The sequence below is a fragment of the Nycticebus coucang genome, chromosome 7 (assembly GCF_027406575.1).
Source record: "Nycticebus coucang isolate mNycCou1 chromosome 7, mNycCou1.pri, whole genome shotgun sequence".
Classification (NCBI taxonomy): Eukaryota; Metazoa; Chordata; class Mammalia; order Primates; family Lorisidae; genus Nycticebus; species Nycticebus coucang.
In genome coordinates, this window is record NC_069786.1 from 107,175,283 (window position 1) to 107,188,346 (window position 13,064).

The following is a 13,064-nucleotide window of genomic DNA, read 5'->3' on the forward strand; positions in this document are numbered from 1 at the left end:
CTATGCTTCTTCTTGACTTCTAAAAAAAGCCATAAAGATTAAGATTAGCGTAAATTTTGAAGTCATAAAATACCTATCCATGATTTTATATTTCTTATATAATTTTCTCTCAACCATAGTAAGCATTAGACATTTACAAATATAAACAGCTGGTGTTTGTTTTCTCTTACAAAATTAAATGTTAATGGTTCCCATCTGATTTGTCTGTAAGATAAAGCAAATTTATAATGTCCAAGATTTCTCTTTGTTGAAGGACATTTTCCCCATTCTCTGACATTACTACACTGAAGCATCTACGTACATGTGCGTGTATATGCATATTCTGCGACATGCCTATGCATCCAGTCACCTGGAGCATACATACACTCACATGTATCATTTAGACATGAATTGATGACACTTTGGCAATACGAATTAGGTCTCCTTGCTGCCTCGCTGCAGTGGTTAGTTGCCATGGAAATGATGTACAAGGTAACTTTCAGAAAATGCTAATGTTAATGCGTCTTCATTGGAAGGGTTTATGTATTAATCAGAAATGAAGAGAACTGTAGTAACAAAACAGTGCAAATATCGTAGCAACAAAAGCTGTCTGCTTGTACCAAATAAATCTAATTCATTATCTTTTGCTCTGACCTTGACCAAACTGCATATTCATCTTTCCTGCACTCTGCCATCAGTAAAAAGGTACCTTTTTTAAATAAATGTGAGATTTCATCTTTAATTACTATACACATAGAAAATTCATGTTTCATTATATACTGCATAAGGTCAAAACTGATTCCCATAGTTCCCTGCCTCCACAGGTTGCCCCTTATTTCCAGAGTGCTTATCTGCCTTCAAAACTCTCTAGTATCATCTCCCAATCCTAATTAATAATAACTTGGGGGTGGCGCCTATGGCTCAGTGAGTAGGGCACTGGCCCCATATACCGAGGGTGGCGGGTTCAAACCCAGCCCTGGCCAAACTGCAACAACAACAAAAAAAATTGTGGCATGTGCCTGTAGTCCCAGCTACCTGGGAGGCTGAGGTAAGAGAATCACGTAAGCCCAAGAGCTGGAAGTTGCTGTGAGCTGTGATGCCATAGCACTCTACCAAGGGTGACAAAATAAGACTCTATCTCTACAAAAAAAAAAAATATATATATAATAATAATAATAATAACTTGGTTTCCCAAAGCCATAGTTGCTTAGAAAATAGATTAAAGTTGTTAAGAATACAATAATTTAAAATGTATGCATTTTAAATCTTTGTGTTTATAAATTTTAAAATGTATTAATTCAAATTAAAGAGAATTTGCTAAGAAAAAAAAAGAAAAGAAAATAGATTAAAGTAATTCTTACCTTTTTGGAAAATCTTTTTTTGTTATAACATACTGTTTATTTTATGCATATAATTTTATACGATGAAAATTATTTAAAAAACGTTGAATGCATAAAATATGGAAAAATAAGTAAAAATCACTCAGGAGCATATCAGGTAACTATAGACATCAACTTTTTTAATATGTGCTTCTCTTCATTATTTTTACATATATCATTTAGAAGGAAAGTTAAGTTCATATTGTTTTATGAAATCATTTTTTTCTACAAAAAACTTATAGAATCATAGAATATTAGAGTTAAAAAAGAACTTTTCTATCACATGATACAATGCACTTTCTCCATATCATTTTTATGTAGTTACCTAAATTTGTTTCCCACATGTTAATTAGTTTGTTAGTTAACTGAAATGACTTTTCTCTAAAATAAATTTTATTAGTCACTAATTGATTGCATCTGATAATGCCATCCTAAATGAAATACAGATCTTTATGGACAACTGTTGCTTTTTGGAGCTGAGTCAGTCCAGTATAGCTCACACTTTAAGTAATCTAGAGCTAGAATAATACCTTAAATGGGAGTGCTGCTGGTTATAAATATGTGCTCCTGAATGTCTTAATTCATTGTTGTTTCAGGTAAGTCTCTTTTAATATTAAGTTACTGAAATTTAAATTTATCTAACAAATTTTGATTACACAAGACACAGACTGATCACAGTCTAGTATTGGTGGGGTCTGGCTGTTCTGCAGCCCGTCACCTGCTGAGCTGATATGAGCTGTTAGAAAGTAGTTAATGTCTGTAGGACTCGTGGTACAGCCAGCAATTACTTTTGTGTGTAGACAAAGACATAAATCAGGTCTAATCACTGCTGCCCTCAGGAACAGACTTGTCAACATATTATCTCAGTTATGGTATTTCTACATAGGAATTATTTTTTATGTTGGCCTAAAAGCACAGGAATTAAATATTACATGTTTCTCTAGGGCAACTGCCCTCCAGTCTTACTAAGAGTATGTAAGGAATACCTGGAGATTTTGTTTAAAATAGATTCCTGGAGCCCATCCTCCTAAATTCTGGTTTAAGAAGAGTGGAGTAAGACCTGATGTCTGCAATTTTCTCAGCCTCCTCTTTCCTATCCTTCTTAGCATTCTCAAAGAAATGGCCCACTGGCATCTCATCTAGAGCACTGCTCTAGGAATTTGAAATAATTTTGAAACTCCCCAATTTAATTTTCTAACTAGAAACATTTCCAACTCTAAGATATAAGGAAAAAATTAAAGGTTAAAGAATAACCACAGGTAGGCTAAAGAGGGGGAATAATTCTGTCAAACTACTATCTGCCTTAATTACAGCAGCCCAATCAAGAAAGCAACCATTTTACAAGGTCTTATAATAAATCAAATGATTGTCACAAAGGCTTGAGGACCTAAAATTTCCCAGCTGGTAACCAGCCAACCTTATACTTTGTCTTTTCTTTATAAATCCAAGAGTTCAGTACTGAAAAAAAAAAAGAAAGAAAGAAAGAAACTCTATTATGTTAAGTATAAATAATAGGCTGAGAAGAGTGATTTAGGTCATGCTTCTTTAAGGAAGAAATGAGGTGGGTGGGGGAAGAAAAGGGTATAGAAAGTCTTTTAGGAAATAGGTAAAAATGAGAATCAGTCTTGTTACTTTCCCTTAAACTGGTTTGGAAGTGTGATCAGTCAGGGTCTCAGGGGGAAGCATCTGGCATATTGGCTGATGGTCATTTACCCAAAAAAAGATGAATTTGGTGCAGAAAGGCAATAAATCAATAACTGACACATCAGAGCAAGCATTATGGAGAACAAGGTTGAAGTGGTAAACCCAGTCAGATTGTGCAGGCCTTCTCAGCCATTTTAATAATAATCTACTGAAAGGGCTTGAGCAGAGGGTTAGAGAAACAAGGGCAGAAGCAATGAGATCAGGAGGTTGTAATTGTAATGAGCCTGTGATGAGTGATGGTGACTAGGACTAGGGTGGAGTCTGTAGAACTGATGAGAAGTGTTTGGAAGAAGAATCTATGACACTTTACCACGAATTCAAGATTGTCATGTAACTTGTGTCCAAAGAGTTTTCTAGTTCTCTGGCAAAAGGATAATCTCTAGCACAGCATATATGGGAATTTAGAGGATTGTAGGAAGCTTCTCCGCATATGATTGCAAAGTCAGTTAAATAAGGAGTATTGTAGCATCTTTTGTGGTTGAACTTATATTTAATTTTCTCCTTGTCAGTTAAAATATTCAAGAATGTGAGGCTACCAGAAAGCATTAAAATTCAAAACCAATATACATGGGCATTTACCCCTCAATGCACTAGACAATGCTATTAGCAAGAGTAGAATACCAGTGTGGAACAGGCACTTTGATACAGAAGCAGGAAGACTGTAAAATGATTCACGGGGCAACTGAGTTTGTATTTTTGAATTTTTTACTGCAACCCACAGCAAGAGATATATTTTACCAGTGACTCCATAGTTTTTATTCTAGTTCATAGGTTAACAGCAGCTGTGTCCTTTAGAATTATTTTCTTGAGCCACTAATGAGTCATAAATTTTCAGTTCAAACATATGGACCAGAGAGTTTAGGAAAATCTCTCCTTCCCACTCTCAGTGGCTGCATTTTTTTATGCAAGCTCTTCATGTGTAGGCAGTGCCTGTTTACTAGCTGATGCCAAGGGACTGTACAAAAATTTCTCCTTTGCATTATCTGAGAAGGAAATTGCACTTAGGGGTTAAGTTTAGACTTCAGATTTAAGATATCATATGGGATCACAGAAGATCTAGGTTTATATTTTGATAGTTATTGTCTATCTTTCTCATCAGATCCCATGTTCCTCCAAGTGAGGAAGTTAAACTTACCTACATATCTGCTCATGCAGTCAGTTCAGGCTGCTATTATAAAATACCACAACTTACATGGCTTATAAGCAACAGAGATTTATTTCTCACAGTTCTGCCGATCTCCTAGAAGTTGGAGATCAGGGTGCCAGGGTGGATAAGTTCTGGTGAGGGCTCTCTTCCGAGCTGCAGACAGCTGCGTTTTTGTTTGGTCTTCAAGAGTGTAGAGGGCTCTCTGGGGTCCCTTTTATAATGTCATCAATCTCATTCATGAGGACTCTACCCTCATGATTTAATGACCTCCTAAAGCAGTGGTTCTCAACCTTCCTAATGCCGCAGCCCTTTAATACAGTTACAACCCACAGGTTGAGAACCATTGTCCTAAAATCTCCGTCTCCTAATACCACCACGTTCTGGATTAGGATTCCAAAATAGGAATTTGAGGGGACACGTTTAGTTCACTGTACCTAAAAACACCCAAGATGTTGTATCATGCTGAGTAATTGCTCATAATTATTGTGTAGTGAAATGAAACCAAACACTAAGTAATAAATATATTATGACTTTAAATTGAACCATGGAATTCCAGAAACTTGGATTTTTTTAAAATCAGTTTTGCTGTTTTACAAGGATATATAAATTTAGAACTTTCAAAATCATTTTATCTTCCTCATAGCAAAACTTTTGTTCGTTTCACATTTTGCAGTTTTCTTAGTTCTTTTACATAATATTTTCTCAATTGAAATTAAAATAGCCCAATGAAGTAGGCAAGACAAATATCACTTCTATTTTTGTCAGGATAAAAGCCAAACCTGTTCTTAGTATAAAGGAAACATCGTGATCTGAACCTCATTTATTTCTGTAGCTCCCACTCTCATCACTGTCCACCACCCAAATTACTCAACAACTATATTAAATACTTATGATTTCTTCCCCAAACTTGTGGTTTTTATAATCAATATCTTTGTAGATCTTTTGTTTTCCTCTGACTGAAATGCTGATTCCTGCCCCAACCTCAACTTTGCCTCGCTAATTTCTACCCATCCTTTGAAACTCTCTCAGTATTTCTACTTCTATGAAATATTTAGCTAAAGTATGATGAGCGCCATGAGTTAGGAGGATATTAGAGTAAACCAGACAAGAGATGGAATGAGTCAATGAATGAGAAAAGTAGAGCTGTGAGCCATGCTGTGCTGCCCCTGGGAGGTTTGGCTGCCATATGACTATCTTCTTTCTGCTGTGGGATCAGGAGCTCCCTCGTGATACCGCCGTGCCAAAGATCCCGCTATGCCACCTACTTTGACGTTGCCGTTCTTCGCTGCCTACTCCAGCCCCACTGGTCTGAAGAAGGCACTCAGTGGTCTCTGATGTATTATCTACAAAGGCTACGACACATGTTGGAGGAGAAGCCTGAAAAGCCCCCAGAGCCAGATATTCCCCTCCTGCCCAGACCCCGGAGTAGCTCAATGGTGGCAGCAGCCCCCTCGCTCGTGAACACCCACAAAACCCAAGTAAGAGAAATTCTGTCCATTGTCATTTGAACCAACAACTCTTTTTACTTCTATACCTCCAGCTCTCACTCTAGTGTTGACTGTTTGCTCGGTGGATTACTATGTTGGCATTATCCTTCCCCTTGCACCTTTCTCTGATGGACCCTTTTGCAGCTTTTTAGCATTTAATCTATCATTCAAGGAAGTGCACCTCTGGCATGCAGGAATTTAGTATAAGCCTTAGTTTATCCAGAATAGTGGAATTGGTTCTTCCTCATAAAGTACTAATTAATAGAGAGTTCTAACATTTAATCTCTTGATTACTAACAGCATAAATTGTGTGTGACACTAGAATTTTACTGAACATTTGAACCTCTTTTGCATAATTCAAAAGTTTCCAATGTGTCAATGTCGTTCTTGGGACTATTGCTTTGTGATCATCTTCCTTCATTTATTATAAATGTTTGAAGACATCGACTGAGTGCACACTGATGTGGCCACATGAAAATTGCTTTTTGATAAATGAATGTCCTCCTATCAGCTTTATCATCCTGAGCACTTGTTTTTCCCTCTTTCTCATCAACACTGTGCATTGAAAATGTAGAGAAAAATGTGATTTGTGTGTTTCAGGTGTTTGAATTTACTTAAACGTGAATTTAGTTGGGTCTCCAAATTTTTTCTGCATGTTCTAAAAATAAGCATGCGCAATATCAGAGTAAAAAAGAAATATACTCTCTTTTTGTAGTAGATTTTCTGTCCCAAGTGGTTATCTCCTTTGGTGAATCATTGAATGGAAAAACACTCTTTTCATTTATATAAAAAAAAGAAATAGTCAATGTCTCCCCATTTTCTTAGCATTCTCTAAAAACTCCAAACAGAAGTTAAAATTACTATGAAACATATTTTCTGAATAGTAGAATTTGTATTCTAAAAGTCCAGATATGCCAATTAAGTACTTCATAAATATATATATTAAAACCATAGGCAAATTCCTGCTTAAAAAAATGTGACATCTTAGTAAGAAAAGTATCTGTATATAAAGTCCTAAGTCCCTGATTGTTGTCTGTCTTTATTAAGGATCTCACCATGAAGTGTAATGAGGAGGAAAAATCTCTTAGCCCTGAGGCTTTTTCTAAGGTTTCGCTGACCAATCTGCGTAGGTCAGCAGTCCCAGATCTGTCTTCAGACCTGGGTATGAACATTTTTAAGAAGGTGAGTACAGCTGCATATTCTCTTTGAATATTTTTGTAATTTAAAACATCAGTGGGGCCTGAGGTGTTTCTAGGTCCTACAACAGTGTCAGGCAGAGTGAGAGAGACTACAGGAGAGAAGTCAGCTCCTAGCTGTGACAGTGGTTTGCAGATGGCCTTGTCTAAGGCCCTCTGTGAGCATGAGTGTGATTCCCATTCTAAATGTTACTCAGGGCTGTTAGGAAGCTCAGTCCTAATGCCATGTGTAAAGTGCCTGACGCAGTGTGATGAAGGTATATGTGGTCACAGTGATGATAACTCTGTATGGTCAACTTGCTTTATCAAGTACCTTATATAAATAGTTCTCTTTGAACCCTATGAGGTATGTATTCCCCATTTGGGAGATAATAAACTGACTCTTAAAAACTTTAGGAAGTTTGCCAAAGATTGAGCCTGAATTCAAAAGTAGGTCTTCTAACTAAATGGTAAACTCTTTTGAATCCACCACTCCATCCTCCTCTTTTGTAAGTATATGGAGAGAATCAAATCAATAGAAAATAATATATGGAGCAAATATATATATAATGTTTTCCCCCTTTTCAAAATTATTAGTTTAATTATATCAAGGAAGAACACAGAACATTTCGTTAACTTATCTCTGAGTGCAAAGTGTCGCTCAGTAAGCAGTTAGGTCTACTCTCACTAAGAATGCAAGTGCCACACAGTTATTCTAAAAACATTGATCCTTTGCCGGGGGTGGGGGGATGATGTTTTCAATACTGACTGCATGTGAGAATTTTTAAGAATCCTTCAAAAATGTAAGTTTCCAGGCTGATCCCAGGCCAATTAAATCAGAATTGCTGAAGGTTGGGCCCCTGTACTGGTATATTTTGAAAGGTTCCCGAGCAGTTCTAAACTCTCAGTCCCACTTTGTGTTTACTTTGTATGACTGGTAGGAATAATGGATTTGTACCAGTGTATGCTCTGTATCTTTTTTGACTCTTCTTGTGAGCAGTGGCATACATTTGCTGTTGGCTAACTGAAACAATGAATCTCAATCATGGAAAGACATAGGCTGATCCCCGTGGTGACTCAGGGATCCTGTACTCTAACAGTGTTTTCCAAACTGTAATGTGCATCAGAATTATCTACCATGCTTGTTAAAACACATCCCAGGGCCTCACCCTCTGAGGGTCTGATGCAGTGTGTCTGTAAATTTGCATTTCTAACAAGTTCTCAAGTGATGGTAATGCTGCTCATCTGGGGACCACATTTTGAGAACTTCTCCTCTAACCCAACCTGGGAGATTAACTCATGGAATATGTGTCCTTTCGCCTAGTTTTTTTCACTTTTTTGACATGTGGAGATTTCTCCCATGATATTTAGTGATTTTCTGGGTCTCCTTTTCCCGGAACATTTCTTGTATTTCACTGCAGCTCATGGGGCCCCTTGGGAGGCAAACCATAACCTTCCCTCTGCTGTGTGCCTGTTCCTTCCTCTTTCATCACTGTAGTTCAAGAGCCGCAAAGAAGATCGGGAGAGAAAAGGCTCCATTCCTTTTCACCACACGGGGAAGAGGAGGCCTCGAAGAATGGGAGTGCCATTCCTGCTCCATGAGGACCACCTTGATGTGTCCCCAACCCGTAGCGCATTCTCCTTTGGAAGTTTCTCTGGGCTTGGGGAAGACCGGCGAGGCATTGAAAAAGGAGGCTGGCAAACCACCATTTTAGGTGATCACAAAGGCCTTTGACCTGTTCAGGATTGCATCTAGGGCTCCCAACAAATCTGGATCTTTCTTGAGCATTCAGTAATGAAATTTGGGCCAAATTACAGGTTCCCCAGTATCAAAATAATGTAGTATCTTTACAGCAAAGAAATGCAGGTAATTGAATTAATCTTTAATTTAATCTTTAAAGCAATCTGTGTAATTAGACAGGTGACTGTCCTATCTCTTAGCTCACTCTAGATACAGAAATGTGGCCTTAGAGGACTCTCTGTGTTAACTTTCTTTGCGAATCAAAAGACAGACTTTTATTCAACTCTGATATTACCAATAAGGAAGAAACAAAGCAAGGGAAAAAGATATCTTTTTTTCCTTCTGGATGGCATATTAAGAAGGCCAGCTTAAAATCAGGAGCTGGCAGCTAGCCAGGCCCCAGCAGATGGTTTCTGACATTTGGCTTAGATAAAGCCTGACCTTCTTATGGGCAGCTTTATCAATCACCTTGACCCTGAACACCCCCCAAGGCAAGTTCAACTCCTGTTATTTTGGCTATGGCTCCCCCTCTTCCTCATATCCCCTCCCCTCTTACTTTTCTCCATGGGAAAGATAAAATCTCAGCAGTCTTTCCAATTTATCAACAATCTGATGGGTGCTTTTGTTTATTCCAGGGAAATTGACCCGACGGGGCAGTTCAGATGCAGCCACAGAGATGGAGAGTCTGAGTGCCAGGCACTCGCACTCCCACCACACCCTGGTGAGTGACCTCCCGGACCACTCCAACAGCCATGGAGAAAACACCATCAAGGAAGGTAGGTAGGAGCTGAGACCCGCAGGCAGGGGTTTGGATTTTTTTTTTTTCCATTTTTTTGTTTCCTGTTCTTATACCAATGAAAACAAATATTACTTTGTAATCTGTTTCTTTATGTTTTTTGAAAACTTGTATTACTGTATTATATTGCTTGGTAATTTACTTGTTAACCATTCTTAGCATATCCTTTGTAGCAATAACTATTTGACAACACACTGTAAATGACATGCCTCTCAGAAGAAAAGCAAGGACACAAGCTATTCATAGTTGCCTTTGAAAGGTCATAAGCCTCACAGCTAGGAGGGACTTTGGAAGACATGTAGATTCAGTGCTTCCAGCTCCTCTGTGAGCTCACTCTGAACGGCCTGTCCTTGCAGCAGGACAAAAGTCACTGCTTTTCAAGGCCACTGATATTTTCTTTTCAGGCAGCTTCTATTTCAGGTAAGTGCCTTATGTGCTTTAAGTGGAACAAACATGTATCTCTGGGTGGAGTTGAAGACAAGTTCTTGTTCTGTACTTTTAACAAAATAATGGCTCTTATTCTTATGTTTTTATAGAAGTATAATTTAATCCTTCTTTTTCCTGAACTCTGTTTCAAATATTCAAAGACATCTATTAGCTGCCACCACAAATTTATCCTCCGTTACTTTTAACCAAAGGAGAAAAAATTATTTTTGTTTGTTCCATAATTCACTAGATAAAAACAAGTATTATTGATAAATAGTTTATATCAATATGAGCTATCATATGTCACTAAGTAAAATCTACCTATTAAGATCAACTAAACTAAATTAATGGTAGACAAAAGTTAAATCCTAACCAGCCTTACAAAAGCCAGTTGGAATTCACCTTCCTCTATAACCTTCAATATTTACCATGAATTACATGGCCTTAACGGCTTCTATATTCCCATGGTAGTTGAGAATAACTTTGAGACTGTAAGTCAAATATTTGCAAAAGCTAAGCTGTAATTGTGGCCGTGATTTAAATAATAGCATAACTGTCTAAATGATGTTGCAGGATATAGGGAAAACTAAGACATTGCTTTCACTTTATTAGTGCGATCCCAGATCTCCACTATCACAGTTGCAACCTTCAATACCACATTAGCGTCATTCAACGTGGGCTATGCAGACTTTTTCAGTGAGCACATGAGGAAGCTCTGCAACCAAGTGCCTATCCCAGAGATGCCACACGAACCCCTGGCATGTGCAAACTTGCCTCGAAGCCTCACAGACTCCTGCATAAACTACAGCTACTTAGAGGACACAGAACATATTGATGGGACCAATAACTTTGTCCACAAGAATGGAATGCTTGATCTTTCGGTAAGGAGAAAGAATTGTTTCTTACCAAAGCTGGAGAGATATTGACTCTTTGCTCTCATTTTCACAGGGTTGTGTAAAATAGGCATATAAATTCCTAGAAATGTTAAACCTTAAAGTGAAAAGGCAACCCATATAAAAAATTTCACAAATGTGTCAACCATCACAGATGTATCTTTCCTTGTTTTTCAGACATTGCATTAGATTTCATCTGATCTCAGAATATGTTTGTAATGTGAAAACCACAGTGCATACTGAATATACATACGTAATTATATGTGTGTGTCCCAAGTCCCATTTTTCTAGAATGAGAATAAAGTACTCTTCACTTTCTTTTGTTATATAAGCACCAGGATTACAAACCGCCTGTGCAGTCAGAAGAAAATGAATAGAACTTCTTGAAAGATTTAAGCTTGCTTTCTCAAGAATGCCTGTCCTGAGCACAGTTAATAGCAAATGAAAGAATTATCATATTTTACAATTATATTTCATAAAATTTTTATTACACATTAGGGAACTTGGTGTAACAAATCATTTAAAATATTAAAGTCAATAGAGGGACATCATTTAAATGCTCAAGTATTTGGACATAACTCACTATGCTTCACTATTCCCCTTAACTGTCTATATCACAGCAAGTTTTAGAAGAGTTAAGTGAGATAATACACGTATGTGGTTTAAACTTGGGGGGTGATTCATACTCTATATTAAGCACATACACGAGTTTACAATGCAACTAAGAGAAAATTTAAAAATTATCTAAATCATTTATGCCCACATTCATAGAATAGCCTAAAGAAATGGATGAACAGAATAGCCAAATGTATTTAGGAAGAGGAAGAGGAATCGACCTGTGTTTATCTTTGCCCTCCCAGGTGGTTCTGAAAGCTGTGTATCTTGTGCTTAACCATGACATCAGCTCTCGCATCTGTGATGTGGCCCTGAACATTGTGGAATGCTTACTTCAACTTGGTGTGGTGCCGTGTGTAGAAAAAAATCGAAAGAAGAGTGAAAACAAGGAAAATGAGACTTTGGAAAAAAAAGCAAGTGAGGGAACTTTCCAGTTCAAAGGAGTGTCTGGAAGTTCCACCTGTGGATTTGGGGGCCCTGCAGTTGATGGAGCTGGAGATGGTGGAGGAGAGGAAGGAGGAGGCAGGGAAGGAGGAGGTGGAGGAGGTGACGGCGGAGGAGGTGGAGGAGGAGGCGGCTCTTATGAGAAAAATGATAAGAACCAAGAGAAGGTAGGATTGAGTCACCTTTTGTGTCTTTATTAAATGTCACTCCCAACATCTTCCCGATGCTTACTTGCCAGCAATTTATTGACACAGAACAACAACTTGTCACTATCGTAACAAAGTGGCAAGTGTAAAAAAATCTCTTCATTCCTTTCTCAGCAGGCATTGGTGGGAGAAAGTTAGATGGAACAGTATTCTAAATCTAAAAATCATTCCATGCAACCGATGTTAGAACTCGTTCTCTGGTCATGTTATTTCTGCAGAGAATAATTCAGATACACTACATCTCCATAATTCTCAGTCTGACACCAAGAACAGCTTTTTTCTCAAGACTTTCAGAGTCTGACCTAAAGGAGTAGTGTCTGAGTGTGCTTAGGCTGAAATACCAGAGACTGAGCATCTGAAACAACAAAATTTATCTCTCATAGCGCTGGAGGCTAGGAAAGTCCAAGGTCAATTTGTTGGCGGGTTTGTTTTTTTTCTCTTGGAGGTCACGCAGAAACCAAGAGAAAAAAACCAAACTGGCCTGCAAACTGACCTTGGACTTTCCTCATCTGACCTCTTCTTTGTGCATATGCAGAGAGAGAGAGAGAGAGAGAGCGCACACATGTTCATGCTTTCCTGTGCCATCAGTCCCCTGGCCCACCATCATGACCTCATTTAACTCCGTTTACCTACCAGAGAACCATTGCCAAATATCATCAGAACGAGGGTTACTATGTCAACATATAAATTTTGAGAGGATACAAATATTCAGTCCATAACAACCTGTAGAATTTTTCCTCCATACAAAGTTCTTTCTCTTGATTTGGGTAACATGTTTTTTGTCAGCCAACTTCAACCCTTTTGTCACCCTTAAGGAGAAAGCAAGGCAAGAATTTTGATTACAGTTGGATGATTTATATGGTGTTGGTTTTAAGTGGAAACAACTTTCCTAGCCTCAGTCCATTCATGTCTCCAAGTGTCCCATCCTTGTAGCTTTATTGATTATTTCTGAATTTAATTCCTTCCGCTTTGTCAACATCTGGTTTATGATTGTTACATCTAACATCAAGAATTAGTTTTCTTCTCTAATTTTATATATAAATTGCTGCAGCCTAAATTCACATAACTTACA

At 37.9% G+C, this 13,064-nt stretch overlaps 1 protein-coding gene across 4 annotated transcripts in view; it reads left to right on the forward strand.

The window, feature by feature from the left end:
- The window catches only part of UNC80 (unc-80 homolog, NALCN channel complex subunit), a 256,795-nt gene that overhangs the window by 33,717 nt on the left and 210,014 nt on the right, over positions 1-13,064 (forward strand). For all 4 annotated transcript variants that reach the window (XM_053597780.1, XM_053597781.1, XM_053597782.1 and 1 more), the window contains exons 8-13: positions 5,426-5,687; positions 6,744-6,878; positions 8,370-8,586; positions 9,248-9,388; positions 10,447-10,715; positions 11,588-11,953. In XM_053597780.1, the coding sequence (XP_053453755.1) occupies positions 5,426-5,687; positions 6,744-6,878; positions 8,370-8,586; positions 9,248-9,388; positions 10,447-10,715; positions 11,588-11,953 (1,390 nt within the window). The remainder of the gene's footprint in view (positions 1-5,425; positions 5,688-6,743; positions 6,879-8,369; positions 8,587-9,247; positions 9,389-10,446; positions 10,716-11,587; positions 11,954-13,064) is intronic.